The 14,675-nt window shown below is 42.3% G+C and overlaps 1 protein-coding gene across 7 annotated transcripts in view; it reads left to right on the plus strand.

Moving 5' to 3' along the window:
• LOC111951742 (N-alpha-acetyltransferase 40) overlaps positions 1–14,457 on the plus strand; it is a 35,600-nt gene extending 21,143 nt beyond the window's left edge. For 6 of the 7 annotated variants that reach the window (XM_023969944.3, XM_070434926.1, XM_070434937.1 and 3 more), the window contains 6 exons: positions 6,272–6,324; positions 6,469–6,564; positions 7,054–7,212; positions 7,909–7,992; positions 11,152–11,229; positions 11,434–14,457. In XM_023969944.3, coding sequence (XP_023825712.1) covers positions 6,272–6,324; positions 6,469–6,564; positions 7,054–7,212; positions 7,909–7,992; positions 11,152–11,229; positions 11,434–11,581 — 618 coding nt within the window. In that variant the 3' untranslated portion in view covers positions 11,582–14,457. The remainder of the gene's footprint in view (positions 1–6,271; positions 6,325–6,468; positions 6,565–7,053; positions 7,213–7,908; positions 7,993–11,151; positions 11,230–11,433) is intronic. The other variant, XM_024134586.2, reaches the window with a different exon arrangement.
• The last annotated feature ends 218 nt before the right edge of the window (positions 14,458–14,675 follow it).

The following is a 14,675-nucleotide window of genomic DNA, read 5'->3' on the forward strand; positions in this document are numbered from 1 at the left end:
AAGAGTCTTGGTGGTTCCAAACATTTAAGAATGATGGAGGCCACTGTGTTTTTGGGGACCTTCAATGCTGCAGAAATGTTTTGGTACCCTTCCCCAGATCTGTGCGTCAAAACAATCCTGTCTCGGAGCTCTACGGACAATTCCTTCGACCTCATGACATGCACTGTCAACTGTGGGACCTTATATACACAGGTGTGTGCCTTTCCAAATCAATTTCGAGTCTCATAACAAAGGGGMTGAATACTTATGTAAATAAGGTATTTCTGTTTTTTATTTTTAATAAATTAGAAAGAAATACTAACAAACTGTTTTCACTTTGTCATTATGGGTATTCTGTGTAGATTGATTACTTTTCTTTTTTTTTAAATCAATTTTAGAATATGGCTGTCATGTAACAAAATGTGGAAAAAGTCAAGGGGTCTGAATAATTTCTGAATGCACTGTATATAAGGTCCCAAAGTTGACAGTGCATGTCAGAGCAAAAACCAAGCCACAAAGTTGAAGGAAATGTCCATAGAGCTCCAAGACAGGATTGTGTCGTGGTACAGATCTGGGGAAGGGTACCTAAAAAGTACAGAGTAAAGGGTCTGAATACTTATGTAAATGTGATATGTCAGTTTTTATTTTTATAAATGTGCAAACATTTATAAAACCTGTTTTTGCTTTGTCATTATGGGGTATTGTGTGTAGATTGAGGGGGAAAAAATTATAATCAATTTTAGAATAAGGCTGTAACGTAACAAAATGTGGAAAAAGTCAAGGGGTCTGAATAATTTCTGAATGCACTGTATATAAGGTCCCAAAGTTGACAGTGCATGTCAGAGCAAAAACCAAGCCACAAAGTTGAAGGAAATGTCCATAGAGCTCCAAGACAGGATTGTGTCGTGGTACAGATCTGGGGAAGGGTACCTAAAAAGTACAGAGTAAAGGGTCTGAATACTTATGTAAATGTGATATGTCAGTTTTTATTTTTATAAATGTGCAAACATTTATAAAACCTGTTTTTGCTTTGTCATTATGGGGTATTGTGTGTAGATTGAGGGGGAAAAAATTATAATCAATTTTAGAATAAGGCTGTAACGTAACAAAATGTGGAAAAAGTCAAGGGGTCTGACTAATTTCTGAATGCACTGATATTTCACTGGTTTAGATGGTACAATGAATCTCTACATTATGCTTTGTTTTGTCACATTAACTGAAATTAGGCAAACTATTACAATTTCAGCAACTACAAAATTGTGCCGCGATATCTGCATAGTGCATCTTTAAATGGAAATTTCAAAAATGTTCAACTTCATATTCAGCATCTCCAGCACCACACCAACATATGTGAAAATGGTGCGTTTCTATTTTTTTGTGGGGGAAAAAGATAGCAATGCTTCCAATGACGACATCAGTTTGCATCATGTGATTTTAACAAATTATGAGTAGGCATTGCCTACAAATTGGTTGATGTCGTAGTTCCAGCTGTTTATTCAATCAGAGCATGTGCTAGCACCAGCAGAGCGAGCCTCCCTCTTTTGTGCAAGGGAAGTGAGTTTGGAGAAACTGAAAGTATGCATCTTAGAAATAGTTTTCACATACAAACTTCATATGTCCGAACTCTGAATCAAAAAGGCTTCCCAAAAATAACATGGTCGCTGTGATAGAACATTTATCAAAGTCCCATCATGTAGCCTTATTTCAGATCTGTCCATGTAAACAGGATTATAAGGGAAATTGTTCTTCTTGCAAAGCATGTAAACATTTAATCAAACTATTATATTAGTCTGAGTACATGTAAACATACCCATTGACTGTCGGGTGCAGTTTGCATCAGATTGCTATGACATGATGTGGTTGGCTGATATTTTAAACACAGATCAAAAAAAAAAAAAAAAAAAACAAATTTATTAGTCACATACACATGGTTAGCAGATGTTAATGCGAGTGTAGCGAAATGCTTGTGCTTCTAGTTCCGACAATGCAGTAATAAACAACAGTAATCTAACCTAACAATTCCACAACTACTACCTTACACACACACACACAAGTGTAAAGGGATAAAGAATATGTACATAAAGATATATGAATGAGTGGTGGTACAGAACGGCATGGCAGATGCATAGATGGTATAGAGTACGGTAATACATATGAGATGAGTACTGTAGGGTATGTAAACATAAAGTGGCATAGTTTAAAGTGGCTAGTGGTACATGTATTACATAAAGATGGCAAGATGCAGTAGATGATATAGAGTACAGTATATACATATGAGATGGGTAGTAGGTATGTAAACATTGTATTAAGTGGCATTGTTTAAAGTGGCTAGTGGTAATTTTTACATAATTTCCATCAATTCCCATTTTTTAAGTGGCTGGAGTTGAGTCAGTATGTTGGCAGCGGCCGCTAAATGTTAGTGTGGCTGTTTAACAGTCTGATGGCCTTGAGATAGAAGCTGTTTTTCAGTCTCTCGGTCCCTGCTTTGATGCACCTGTACTGACCTCGCCTTCTGGATGATAGCGGGGTGAACAGGCAGTGGCTTGGGTGGTTGTTGTCCTTGATGATCTTTATGCCTTCCTGTGACATCGGGTGGTGTAGGTGTCCTGGAGGCAGGTAGTTTGCCCCTGTGATCGTTCTGCAGACCTCACTACCCTCTGGAGAGCCTTACGGTTGTGGCGGAGCAGTTGCCGTACCAGCGGGGATACAGCCCGACAGGATGCTCTCGATTGTGCATGTAGAAGTTTGTGAGTGCTTTTGGTGACAAGCCGAATTTCTTCAGCCTCCTGAGGTTGAAGAGGCGCTGCTGCGCCTTCTCACAACGCTGTCTGTGTGGGTGGACCAATTCAGTTTGTCCGTGATGTGTACACCGAGGAACTTAAAACTTTCCACCTTCTCCACTACTGACCCGTCGATGTGGATAGGGGGGTGCTCCCTCTGCTGTTTCCTGAAGTCCACAATCATCTCCTTTGTTTTGTTGACGTTGAGTGTGAGGTTATTTTCCTGACACCACACTCCGAGGGCCCTCACCTCCTCCCTGTAGGCCGTCTCGTCGTTGTTGGTAATCAAGCCTACCACTGTAGTGTCATCCCCAAACTTGATGATTGAGTTGGAGGCGTGCATGGCCACGCAGTCGTGGGTGAACAGGGAGTACAGGAGAGGGCTCAGAACGCACCCTTGTGGGCCCCAGTGTTGAGATCAGCGGGGTGGAGATGTTGTTACCTACCCTCACCACCTGGGGGCGGCCCGTCAGGAAGTCCAGGACCCAGTTGCACAGGGCGGTCGAGACCCAGGGTCTCGAGCTTGATGACGAGTTTGGAGGGTACTATGGTGTTAAATGCTGAGCTGTAATCGATGAACAGCATTCTCACATGGGTATTCCTCTTGTCCAGATGGGTTAGGGCAGTGTGAGTGTGGTTGCGATTGCGTCGTCTGTGGACCTATTGGGTCGGTAAGCAAATTGAGTGGGTCTAGGGTGTCCGGTAGGGTGGAGGTGATATGGTCCTTGACTAGTCTCTCAAAGCACTTCATGATGACGAGTGAGTGCTACGGCGGGAGTCGTTTAGCTCAGTTACCTAGCTTTCTTGGGAACAGGAACAATGGTGGCCCTCTTGAAGCATGTGGGAACAGCGACTGGGATAAGGATATGAATATGTCCGTAAACACACCAGCCAGCTGGTCTGCGCATGCTCTGAGGACGCGGCTGGGAATGCCGTCTGGGCCTGCAGCCTTGCGAGGGTTAACACGTTTAAATGTTTTACTCACCTCGGCTGCAGTGAAGGAGAGCCGCAGGTTTTGGTAGGGGGCCGTGTCAGTGGCACTGTATTGTCCTCAAAGCGGGCAAAAAAGTTGTTTAGCCTGTCTGGGAGCAAGACATCCTGGTCCGCGACGGGGCTGGTTTTCTTTTTGTAATCCGTGATTGACTGTAGACCCTCCACATACTCTCTGTGTCTGAGCTGTTGAATTGCGACTCGATTTTGTCTCTGTACTGAGACTTAGCCTGTTTGATTGCCTTGCGGAGAGAATAGCTACACTGTTTGTATTCGGTCATGCTTCGTCACCTTGCCCTGTAAAAGCAGTGGTTCGCGCTTTCAGTTTCACGCGAATGCTGCCGTCAATCCACGGTTTCTGGTTTGGGAATGTTTTTATCGTTGCTGTGGTACGACATCGTCAATGCACTTCCTAATGAACTCGCTCACCGAATCAGCATATTCGTCAATATTGTTGTTGGACGCGATGCGGAACATATTCCAATCCGCGTTATCGAAGCAGTCTTGAAGCGTGGATTCAGATTGTCGGACCAGCGTTGAACAGACCTAGCGCGGGAGCTTGTTGTTTGAGTTTCTGTTTGTAGGCTGGAATCAACAAAATGGAGTCGTGTCAGCTTTTCCGAAAGGGGGCGGGGGAGGGCCTATAAGCGTCGCGGAAATTAGTATAACAATGGTCTAGTGTTTTTCCAGCCCTGGTAGCACAATCGATATGCTGATAGAATTTAGGGAGTTTTGTTTTTAGATTAGCCTTGTTAAAATCCCCAGCTACGATGAATGCAGCCTCAGGGTGTGTGGTTTCCAGTTTACAAAGAGTCAGATAAAGTTCGTTCAGGGCCATCGATGTGTCTGCTTGGGGGGAATATATAGGCTGTGATATGATTGAAGAGAATCCCTTGGTAGATAATGCGGTCGACATTTGATTGTGAGGAGTTCTAGATCAGGTGAACAGAATGACTTGAGTTCTTGTGTGTTGTTATGATGATCACACCACTTCTCGTTAATCATAAGGCATACCCCCCCGCCCCTCTTCTTACCGGAAAGATGTTTGTTTCTGTCGGCGCAATGCATGAAGAAACCAGCTGGCTGCACCGACTCCGTTAGCGTCCCTTGAGTTAGCCATGTTTCCGTGAAGCAGAGCACGTTGCAATCCCTGATGTCTCTCTGGAATGCTACACCGTGCTCGGATTTCATCAACCTTATTGTCAAGAGACTGGACATTGGCGAGTAGTATGCTAGGGAGTGGAGCGCGATGTGCCCGTCTCCGAAGCCTGACCACGAGACCGCCTCGTTTTCCCCTTTTTCGGCGTCGCACAGGTCGCCGGCTGGGATCAGATCCATTGTATTGGGTGGAAGGCAAAACACTGATCCGTTTCGGGAAAGTCATATTCCTGGTAGGAACGATGATAGTTGACGTTAATCGTATATTCAGTAGTTCCTCCCGACTGTATGTAATGAAACCTAAGATTACCTGGGGTACCGATGTAAGAAATAACACGTAAAAAAACAAAATACTGCATATTTTCCAAGGAACGCATGCCAGATCTGGCATGCGTCTCCAATGTAGTCAGCCTGGAACGGGACCTATGACCGCGGGGCTCCAGACTAACATGTTTCCCTGGTGGCACTGGTGCKACTAACTTTTGCAGTTGGGGGCTCCAGCCCATGATTTGCCCACACCAAAACATTTTGCGGCGTCACGCAATAGAAAAAATAAGTCATCAATTTAGTAATTCACAGTGCTTTATTAAAGGGTGTAATAGAGTTTTGAGCTGGGATTCAATAAATCCGTTTTAATTTAACATGTCCATGCGGTAATGCATTATTCAAGATATTTTGATGTGCAACATAATCCAGTGATTGTCATGAGTTTTGGGGCATTTTACTGTTAAAATCCGGCATTTTTTCCCATTCAATAGATGAATTTACCTTAATCTTTATGTGCAATAATATCATAGGCAAATCTATTTGGGGCTAATTCACCTCCTGTGTAAGTGGAAAATCAAAACACGCCACTGCTGATGCCATGTATTAATCGAACAGGAAATTCAGTGTCCTAAAAAAACGTTGCAGTTGTAGCCTACTACCCAATGAGTCCTATGCATACGCAATGGCCAATGCGCACTCCGTATCTCAAAGCTATATCTAAATTGTAAAATAGTTGCCAAAGAGCTAAATATTGAGAGTTGAGAAATCAAAATTATACCGACCAGTGACAACAGTTGCTTCCAAATCTGTACAGCGCAGGTCAGACTTTCATTACAGGAATCATAAGGATAGTTTTAGCCTCCTAAAAAAGTGAACATTTTATTTGTCGTATTGGTGCGAGCTGCACATTCTACATAGCCYCCTGACCAGTAGTATGTGGCTCGCACCGATACGATCAATTACAATTTTACTCACACAGCCAAGTCAAATGGTCGCAAAATGCGACTAAACGATCGCAGTCTGGAGCCTTGGACTGCCAGGAGTTTTTCCAGACCATGTGACTGACTGTAACTCATACGCACTTCTCTCTCTCACAGCTGGATGACCCTCTGGCTGCTTTCCCCATCTTTAAAAAGTATGACAGAAACGGGTAAGAGATTCTCCTCCTGTGCCTCTCCAGTGTGTGTGTGTGTGTGTGGCTGGCTGGTTGATAAATATCTGCTCTGTCTGGCTGACTGATTTATTGTGTGAGATTTATAGCTAACTACTCATGTTCTGTCTCTCTCGCCTGTAGGTTGAATCTCCAGATAGAGTGTAAGAGAGTGTCCACCCTCAACCCTATCTCTGTGGAGTGGGCCTATGAACTAACCAGGACCAACATGCAAACACTGTAAGGAGGGAGGGTTGAGGGGGAGAGAAGGGGAGGTGAGGGAGAGTGCAGGGATGAAATAAGGGAGAGGAGAGCGCAGGGATGGCAAATTGGAGGGAGGGAGTGAGTGTGTGTGTGTGTGTGTTAAGGATGTTAAAGGTTAAGTGCTAGTCTATAGGTTAATTTGCATAATTTAGTGGAATTAAATTGCTGTCATAAAACCGTGTCGGCAGTCGACCACAAATATTATTTTGCCGAAAATAGTAATGTACAGGAAAGTAGCTGGTAGCTCAGCGACATGACATAGATGCAGAAAGTAAACAGAATAGTGGGTCAATTTCTGCAACAACTAACACGGAACCCAAACCGGCTGCGCGCGTGCGCCATCGTGCATACATTTATTTTGCAGCAAAATTGACAGAAATTTGCTGCCCTAGTGTGTATGTGAGTGTGTTTAACATTTCCCTCTTGTAAGGATCAATAAAGTATTCTGCTTCTTCTGGGCTGCAGGTACGAGCAGAGTGAGTGGGGATGGAAGGAGAGAGAAAAGCGGGATGAGATGAATGATGAGAGGGCGTGGTATCTCCTGGCCCGAGACACAGACTCCTCCCCCGTGGCCTTCTCTCACTTCCGATTCGACGTCGAGTGCGGGGAGGAGGTGCTATACTGGTAAGGGTTATCATGGAGGGGATTCGATTAATGTCCCTGGTAAGCATTGATTGCATTAGTTTTGGAACCGTGAGCCAGGTGACCTGTTTTAGCCAACGGGAAGTCTTCTCCAAACAAAAGTGACGTAGGTTAAGGAGGTGGAGTAATGAGTGGGGTTCTGTGTTTTCACATGCAAACGTGATTGCTTTTGATAAAAACACTTTATCGGCCTTCCCAATGAAAAAGTTGTTCGAAAATTCTAACATATATTTAATGGAAAACAGATGTATGTTTCTGAACGATGCGTCATGCTGCCTTGCTAACATGACCGAGCGCAAATTATTGTTCGATTTGAGAAGGGAGCGCCTCCCTTACTGCTTTTGCCTGTTCATGTCACGGGCCATACCACTGTGCACTGCGGTTCAGCTTAACCAAACTCCCTCAATGTCACCTTTTATGGAAAATGGAACTGATAGGGTGAATCTTAATTCATCGTGTCGTCCCTCCTCGTCTACTTCTCCAAATCCATATGTAAAGATCCTAGGGTAGGGACCTCAGATCTTCTGCTCCAATGTGCTTTGAGAAGGAGGCGAGTAGGAAGGAGACTGTGAGGAATCAAGGAAATACAGTTGAGTGGCACTACTATTGAAAGGGATTGTTGTCGAATGGTATTGTCATTTAGTGTTCTTCTGGATGTTGATGTGTTATTTTTTGTAGTTATGAGGTCCAGTTGGAGAGCAGAGTAAGGAGGAAAGGACTGGGCAAGTTCCTCATCCAGATACTACAGCTCATTGCCAACAGGTACATATTATATATTAATATACACTGAGTGTACAAAACATGAACACTTTCTTAATATTGAGTTGCACCCCCCCTTTTCCCTCAGAACAGTCTCAATTAGTTGGAGCATGGACTCTACAAGGTGTCAAGCATTCCACTGTGATGCTGGCCCATGTTGACTCCAATGTCTCCCACAGTGGTCAATTTGGCTGGATATCATTTGGATGGTGTATCATTCTTGAAACACATGACAAACTGTAGAGCATGAAAAACCCAGCAGCGTTGCAGTTCTTGACAAAAACTGGTGGGCCTGGCACCTACTACCATAACCTGTTCAAAGGCACTTCAATCTTTTGGCTTTTCCATTCACCCTCTGAATGGCACACATACACAATCCATGTCTCAATAGTCTCAAGGCTTAAAAATATTTTTTTAACCTGTGTCCTCCCCTTCATCTACACTGATTTGAAGTGGATTTAACAAGTGACATCAATAAGGGATCATAGCTTTCACCTAGATTCACCAAGTCAGTCTGTCATGGAAAGAGCAGGTGTCCTTAATGTTTTTTTACACTGTGTATAATATAGTGTTATAGTAATAGATATACGTATAGTAGTGTAGTATAATATAGTGTGTATAATGAAGAAAAATATAAACGCAACTTGCAACAATTTCAAAGATTTGACTGAGTTACAGTTCATATAAGGAAATCAGTCAATTGAAATACATTCAATAGACCCTAATCTATAGATTTCACATGACTTGGAATACAGATATGCATCTGGTCACAGATACCTTAAAAAAAAGTGGGGCCGTGGATTAGAAAACCAGTCAGTATCTGGTGTGACCACCATTTGGAATCATGTAGTGCGACATCTCCTTTGCATAGTTGATCAAGCCGTTGATTGTGCCCTGTGGAATATTGTCCCACTCCTTTGCTATGGCTGTGCGATGTTGCTGGATATTGGCAGGAACTGGAACACGCTGTTGTACACGTCGATCCAGAGCATGTCTGGTGAGTATGCAGGCCATGGAAGAACTGGGACATTTTCAGCTTCCAGGAATTGTGTACAGATACTTGCGACATGGGGCCATGCATTATCATGCTGAAACATGAGGTGATGACGGCGTATTAATGGCACAACATGGACCTCAGGATCTCGTCACAGTATCTCTGCATTCACATTTCCATTGATAAAATGCAATTGTGTTCGTTGTCCGTAGCTTATGCCTGCCCATACCATAACCCCACTGTGGGGCACTCTTTTCACAACATTGACATCAGCAAATAGGTCGCCCAAACGACGCCATGCACGTGGTCTGCGGTTCTCAGGCTGGTTGGACCTACTGCCAAATTCTTTAAAAAGACAATGACAAATGAACATTCAATTCTCTGGCAGCAGCTCTGGTGGATATTCCTGCAGTCAGCATGCCAATTGCACGCTCCCTCAAAACTTGAGACATCTGTGGCATTGTGCACATTTTAGAGTGGCCTTTTATTGTCCCCAGCACAAGGTGCACTGGTGTAATGATCATGRTGTTTAATCAGGTTCTTGATATGCCACACCTGTCAGCTTGATGGATTATCTTGGCAATGGAGAAGTGCTCACTAGCAGGGATGTAATCAAATGTGTGCACAAAACTTGAGAGAAATAAGCTTTTTGTGCGTATGGAACATTTCTGGGATCTTTTATTTCAACTCATGAAACATGGGACCAACACTTTACATGTTGTGTATATATTTTTGTTCAGTGCAGTTCCTCATCTAAGTAGTACAGCTCATTGCCAACAGGTTGGTACTGAACCATAGATGGAATTTCTATGCACTGAATGTCTATGATAACCACGCCATAGGAACACTAGAAGGCTCATAAGCTACTCCGGAATGCAAAAACACTGGAGAGAAAAGAGCAGTAACAACTAGTGTTGTCACAATACCAGAATTTTGACTTCAATACCGATACCAGGTTTAGTATCACAATACTCAGTACCATCATGATACACTACCAAAACGATACCATGGCAAAAACATAAGGCATATTAGCCAAAGTCACTTGATTCAGACAGATAAACTCAGCTACTGCTCTGTTAAATTGTTGGGCATCTTTTGAGTTCAATATCATTACAATTGCATTTTTTTTTATTTTTTTTTACATACGTTGTTCAGACAACCATGTATGTATTAATTAATCAGTCATACAAAAAATGTAACTTTCTTTTACCAATCTAACTACATAATGGTAATCATCTCTATTGATAACCTGGGTAAATGTAGATTAAGCCTATCCACGATACAGGTGAATGCATATTCAATAAGAGTGTGTGCATGCATTGTTTTGGCTGATTTCATGGGGCTACAGATGACAAACAATCTTTTTCCCTTCCATTTGTGACTTATTTTATTGTACTGATCAACAACATTTGCATAGAAGTAGCTTCTTTTATAAAAATGTGTGCAATCACTTTAACCAGTAATGACATCATTCAAGAGGCAGTCAGTTCGCTGAGGCAATAGATCATCTTTGGGAGAGACTTGAGCGAGAGGGAGACCAAATAAACTTTTTGGTGGCAATCAGCTTTGAAATCAGCATATTTTGCATTATGGTTTTCATTTCACAAACTAAGTACTAGGGTATCGAATTGATGTTAGCTTTAGGTGTCAGTTAGCAAGGAAAGCTACTGGTATTTTCTTCCAGTGTAACGTGTTCTAGCCTGTATGGACATTGTTTTGCGAACAGTAATTCATTTCAAAATTTCTGCATGCCATGTCGCATTATTCAAATGTGTTAACTTCTGTGCGTCATGAGTGGAAAGCTAAAACGATGCATCCCAGACTCCCAGTGCAGGCTGGAAATGAGTAAGTGGAGCAGGCACGGTGCACGCTATAATAAGAGGTCGGCTGCGCTAATAGACAGGCTTGATCCGTGAGACACATTTGACAGAAGTACCGAAAGTAACACAAGTTCTTGTACCGAACCGTTTTTCATGTATCAAAACGGTACCGAAGTTTCMGTATACCATGTAACACTAGTAACAACAAGCTATCTGAAATATTCTACCACCAAGTCCTATAGAAACTGAAACTATTTCAATCTCTTTCTGTGTCTCTCTGGTCTCTTTCTCCCACTCTCTATCTTTTCCCTTTCGTTCTTTTTCTCTCTCCCACCTCTCTCACCCCAGCACACAGATGAAGAAGGTAATGTTAACAGTATTCAAACACAACCACGGGGCGTACCAGTTCTTCAGGGAAGCCTTACAGTGAGTCTCCATAGCTTTTCAACAGCTTCTTAGCATGTACAAACACATTATTATGARTATGTTCTTTAGAAATAACTGTTGGCACAATACTGTAATCAATCCACTCCTTCCTCCATCTCTCTTGCCTCTTGCTTTCTGTGCATCTTGTCTTTCTCTCTCCCCCCTACCCTCTCAATATCTCCCTCCGCCCTCACCCCGTCCCAGGTTTGAGATCGATGACACCTCCCCTAGTATGTCTGGTTGCTGCGGTGACGACTGCACCTATGAGATCCTGTCGCGGCGGACCAAACACGCGGAGGCCTCGGGTCACAGCCATGGGGGAGGGGGGCACTGTGGGGGCTGCTGCCACTGAGGGACATGATTACTTCCAGTTCCCGTTTCACCACGTCCTGGTCCCATGCTCTAAACCCTCCCACTTTCCTAATCATCTTTACCTTTCCCACCAACGCCCAATCGTACACCCCCCTTTAAGCCCCAAAACTGACAGACCCCCGACCCCCTCTTTTCTGTCCTGTGTCGCACCTTCCCTCGCCCCTCCATATTCCACCTCTTTCTCTTCCATTCTATTGTGCCCCGTCTGTCCACCCCTCCTTCTCTTCAACAGCTTTCTTAACAGTCCTAAGGCTCCATCTCAGTAATCGTAATGTGCGTACTATTATGGATAGAGCAGTGTATTGGCCAAGCATTCTGAATGGTAGACTAGGGTGGATGTTGGGACAAGAGCCGTACAAATGTATTTCTTAGTTTGATGAGGTATTCTGTAGATACTTTGCACCCCCTCGCTCTTTCGCTCTTTTTCTCCCTCGCTCTCTCATCACAGAAATACACAGAGCCTCTGATCAGTTTCAGTTTATTTTCTACAGTTTTCAAAATGCAATTGGATGTCAGGAAGACCCACTGTTGCCATGTTAAGACCCCTGGCTCCTCCCTAACAACCCCTTCAGTAGTTTGCATGGCAACCAAGTCACAAAAATGTTTGTTTTTCTAGATGATCTTTTCAATAGATTTCACCACCCAGATGATTTAGGTCCTGAAATGGCACCGTATTCCCTTTACATATACAGGGGATACAGTGCCATTTGGCCCGCACACTGTGTTGCTGCCAGCATTGTGGGCCTTGTTGCCATCTCTGTTTACATACAGAAACCTTCAGGATATTGTAGTGACCTGGGTTGCCAGATTGGGATGTTTCCATAGAAGTCTATGCGATTGACCCTGTAACTGTTAGTGTCGATCTCAAATTGCACCCCAATCCCTTTATAGTTTAATACTTTCGACCAGGACTCTTAGAAACCCTTCGGTAGTTTGCATGGCATGTCACAAAAACAGTGTGCAGTAGAAAGTAGTGCACTATAAAGGAAATAGGGTGCCATTTGGGACGTAGTGAATGGAAAGAAACTCAACAGATTGGCATCTCACCCAGGCTTAAAAAAGTAAGACATTTCACTTGTGCATTGTATATACAGTGCATTCGGAAAGTATTCAGACCCCTTGACTTTTTCCCAATAAAAATTAGGTTACAGCCTTATTCTAAAATTGATTTTTTTTAAATACACAATATCCCATAATGACAAAGCAAAAAAAAATATATTTTTGCTAATGTATTTTTAAAAAAACTGAAAAGACATTTACATAAGTGTTCAGACCTTTACTCAGTACTTTGTTGAAGCACCTTTGGCAGCGAATACAGTGTCGAGTCGTCTTTAGTATAATGCTACAAGCTTGGCACACCTGTATTTGGGGAGTTTCTCCCATTCTTCTCTGCAGATCCTTCCTTTCAATATATGTCAGGTTGGATGGGGAGCGTCGCTGCACGGCTATTTTCAGGTCTCTAGAGATGTTCTATCTGGTTCAAGTCCGGGCTCTGGCTGGGCCTCTTAAGAACATTCAGAGACTTGTCCCGAAGCCACTATTGTGTTGTCTTGGCTGTGTGCTTAGGGTTCTTGCTGACCTTCAATGCTGCAGACAATCCTGTCTCAGAGCTCCAAGGACAATTCCTTCGACCTCATGGCTTGGATTTTGCTCTGACATGCACTGTCAACTGTGGGACCTTATATAGACAGGTGTGTGCCTTTCCAAATCATGTCCAAATCATCAATTGATTTTCCCACAGGTTGACTCCAATCAAGTTGTAGAAACATCTCAAGGATGATCAATGGAAACAGGATGCACCTGAGCTCAATTTCACGTCTCATAGCAAAGGATCTGAATTTTTATGTAAATAAGGTATCATTTTTTTATATACATTTGCAAACATTTCTAAAAACCTGTTATCGCTTTATCATTATGGGGTATTGTGTGTAGATTGAGGGAACATTTTTATTTAATACATTTTAGAATAAGGCTGTAACGTTAGAAAATGTGGAAAAAGTCAAGGGGTCTGACTACTTTCCGAATGCACTAAAGATGAGCTGTTTTATGTACGATCTCTCATTTTCCCCCCTCTACTTTCCAACCCAATAATATCCTATATCTGTCTCAGGTTTAAATCCCAACTGACACTCCTCGTTTTTCTTTGCAAGCATGTTACGGTCCAATAGTTTGTGGTAAGAAGACAAATCACCCCTAATCACAGATTTCCTTAACCCTTAAACAATATGGGCCTGTTTTCCAGACACAGATTAGCCTAAAACTAGTCCAGGAATAAAACAACTATTTTAATTGCGATTACACATTGAGTATTTTTGTCTGGTAAACAGACCCATGGTGGGTAAAATGGAGACCTGTGTATATAGGTAGCCTCTAACTGGATTGGTGGCTTGGTTGGGTTTGTGTTGTAGGGAGTGGTGGGGAACAGTTTTGTTTAAATTTAAAATATTTTTGTTTAGGGAAGAAACGTTACATTTTTGTTTTGTTTTAATCAATTTCAGACACATTATTTTATTAAGACCTGTTGGATATCCTCACCACATCTTCATGTCCAACTAGTTTTTAAAAATGTGTTTCTGTCAATCCCTCTACCCTTGTCTCAGCCTCTTTTTCTCTTTCTCTGTGTATATAATCTGTTAAATTCATTGGATTTGTTTTTTATTTGCCTTTTACAGGTAAAACACTTGTTTTCGGTTTAAAAATGACATTTAAACTCAATGTTTGATAATGAGTGGTCCTGTCTTGTGATTGATTGAATATTAACTGACAAAGATGAAAGGGAAAAAACTAGACTGTCATTTCTGCCTTGTCAGTATTTTATTTGTATGATACAAATAAAGGAAACTTGTTTGACTTCTATCCAGTTGTCTGTATTTTAAATATAGGTATGTACAGTTGTGCCCAAAAGTTTTGAGAATGACACAAATATTAATTTTCACAAAGTCTGCTGCCTCAGTGTCTTTAGATATTTTTATTGGATGTTACTATGGAATACTGAAGTATAATTACAAGCATTTCATAAGTGTCAAAGGCTTTAATTGACAATTACATGAAGTTAATGCAAAGAGTCAATATTT

The sequence above is a fragment of the Salvelinus sp. IW2-2015 genome, linkage group LG3 (assembly GCF_002910315.2).
Source record: "Salvelinus sp. IW2-2015 linkage group LG3, ASM291031v2, whole genome shotgun sequence".
In the NCBI taxonomy this organism is placed as follows: domain Eukaryota; kingdom Metazoa; phylum Chordata; class Actinopteri; order Salmoniformes; family Salmonidae; genus Salvelinus; species Salvelinus sp. IW2-2015.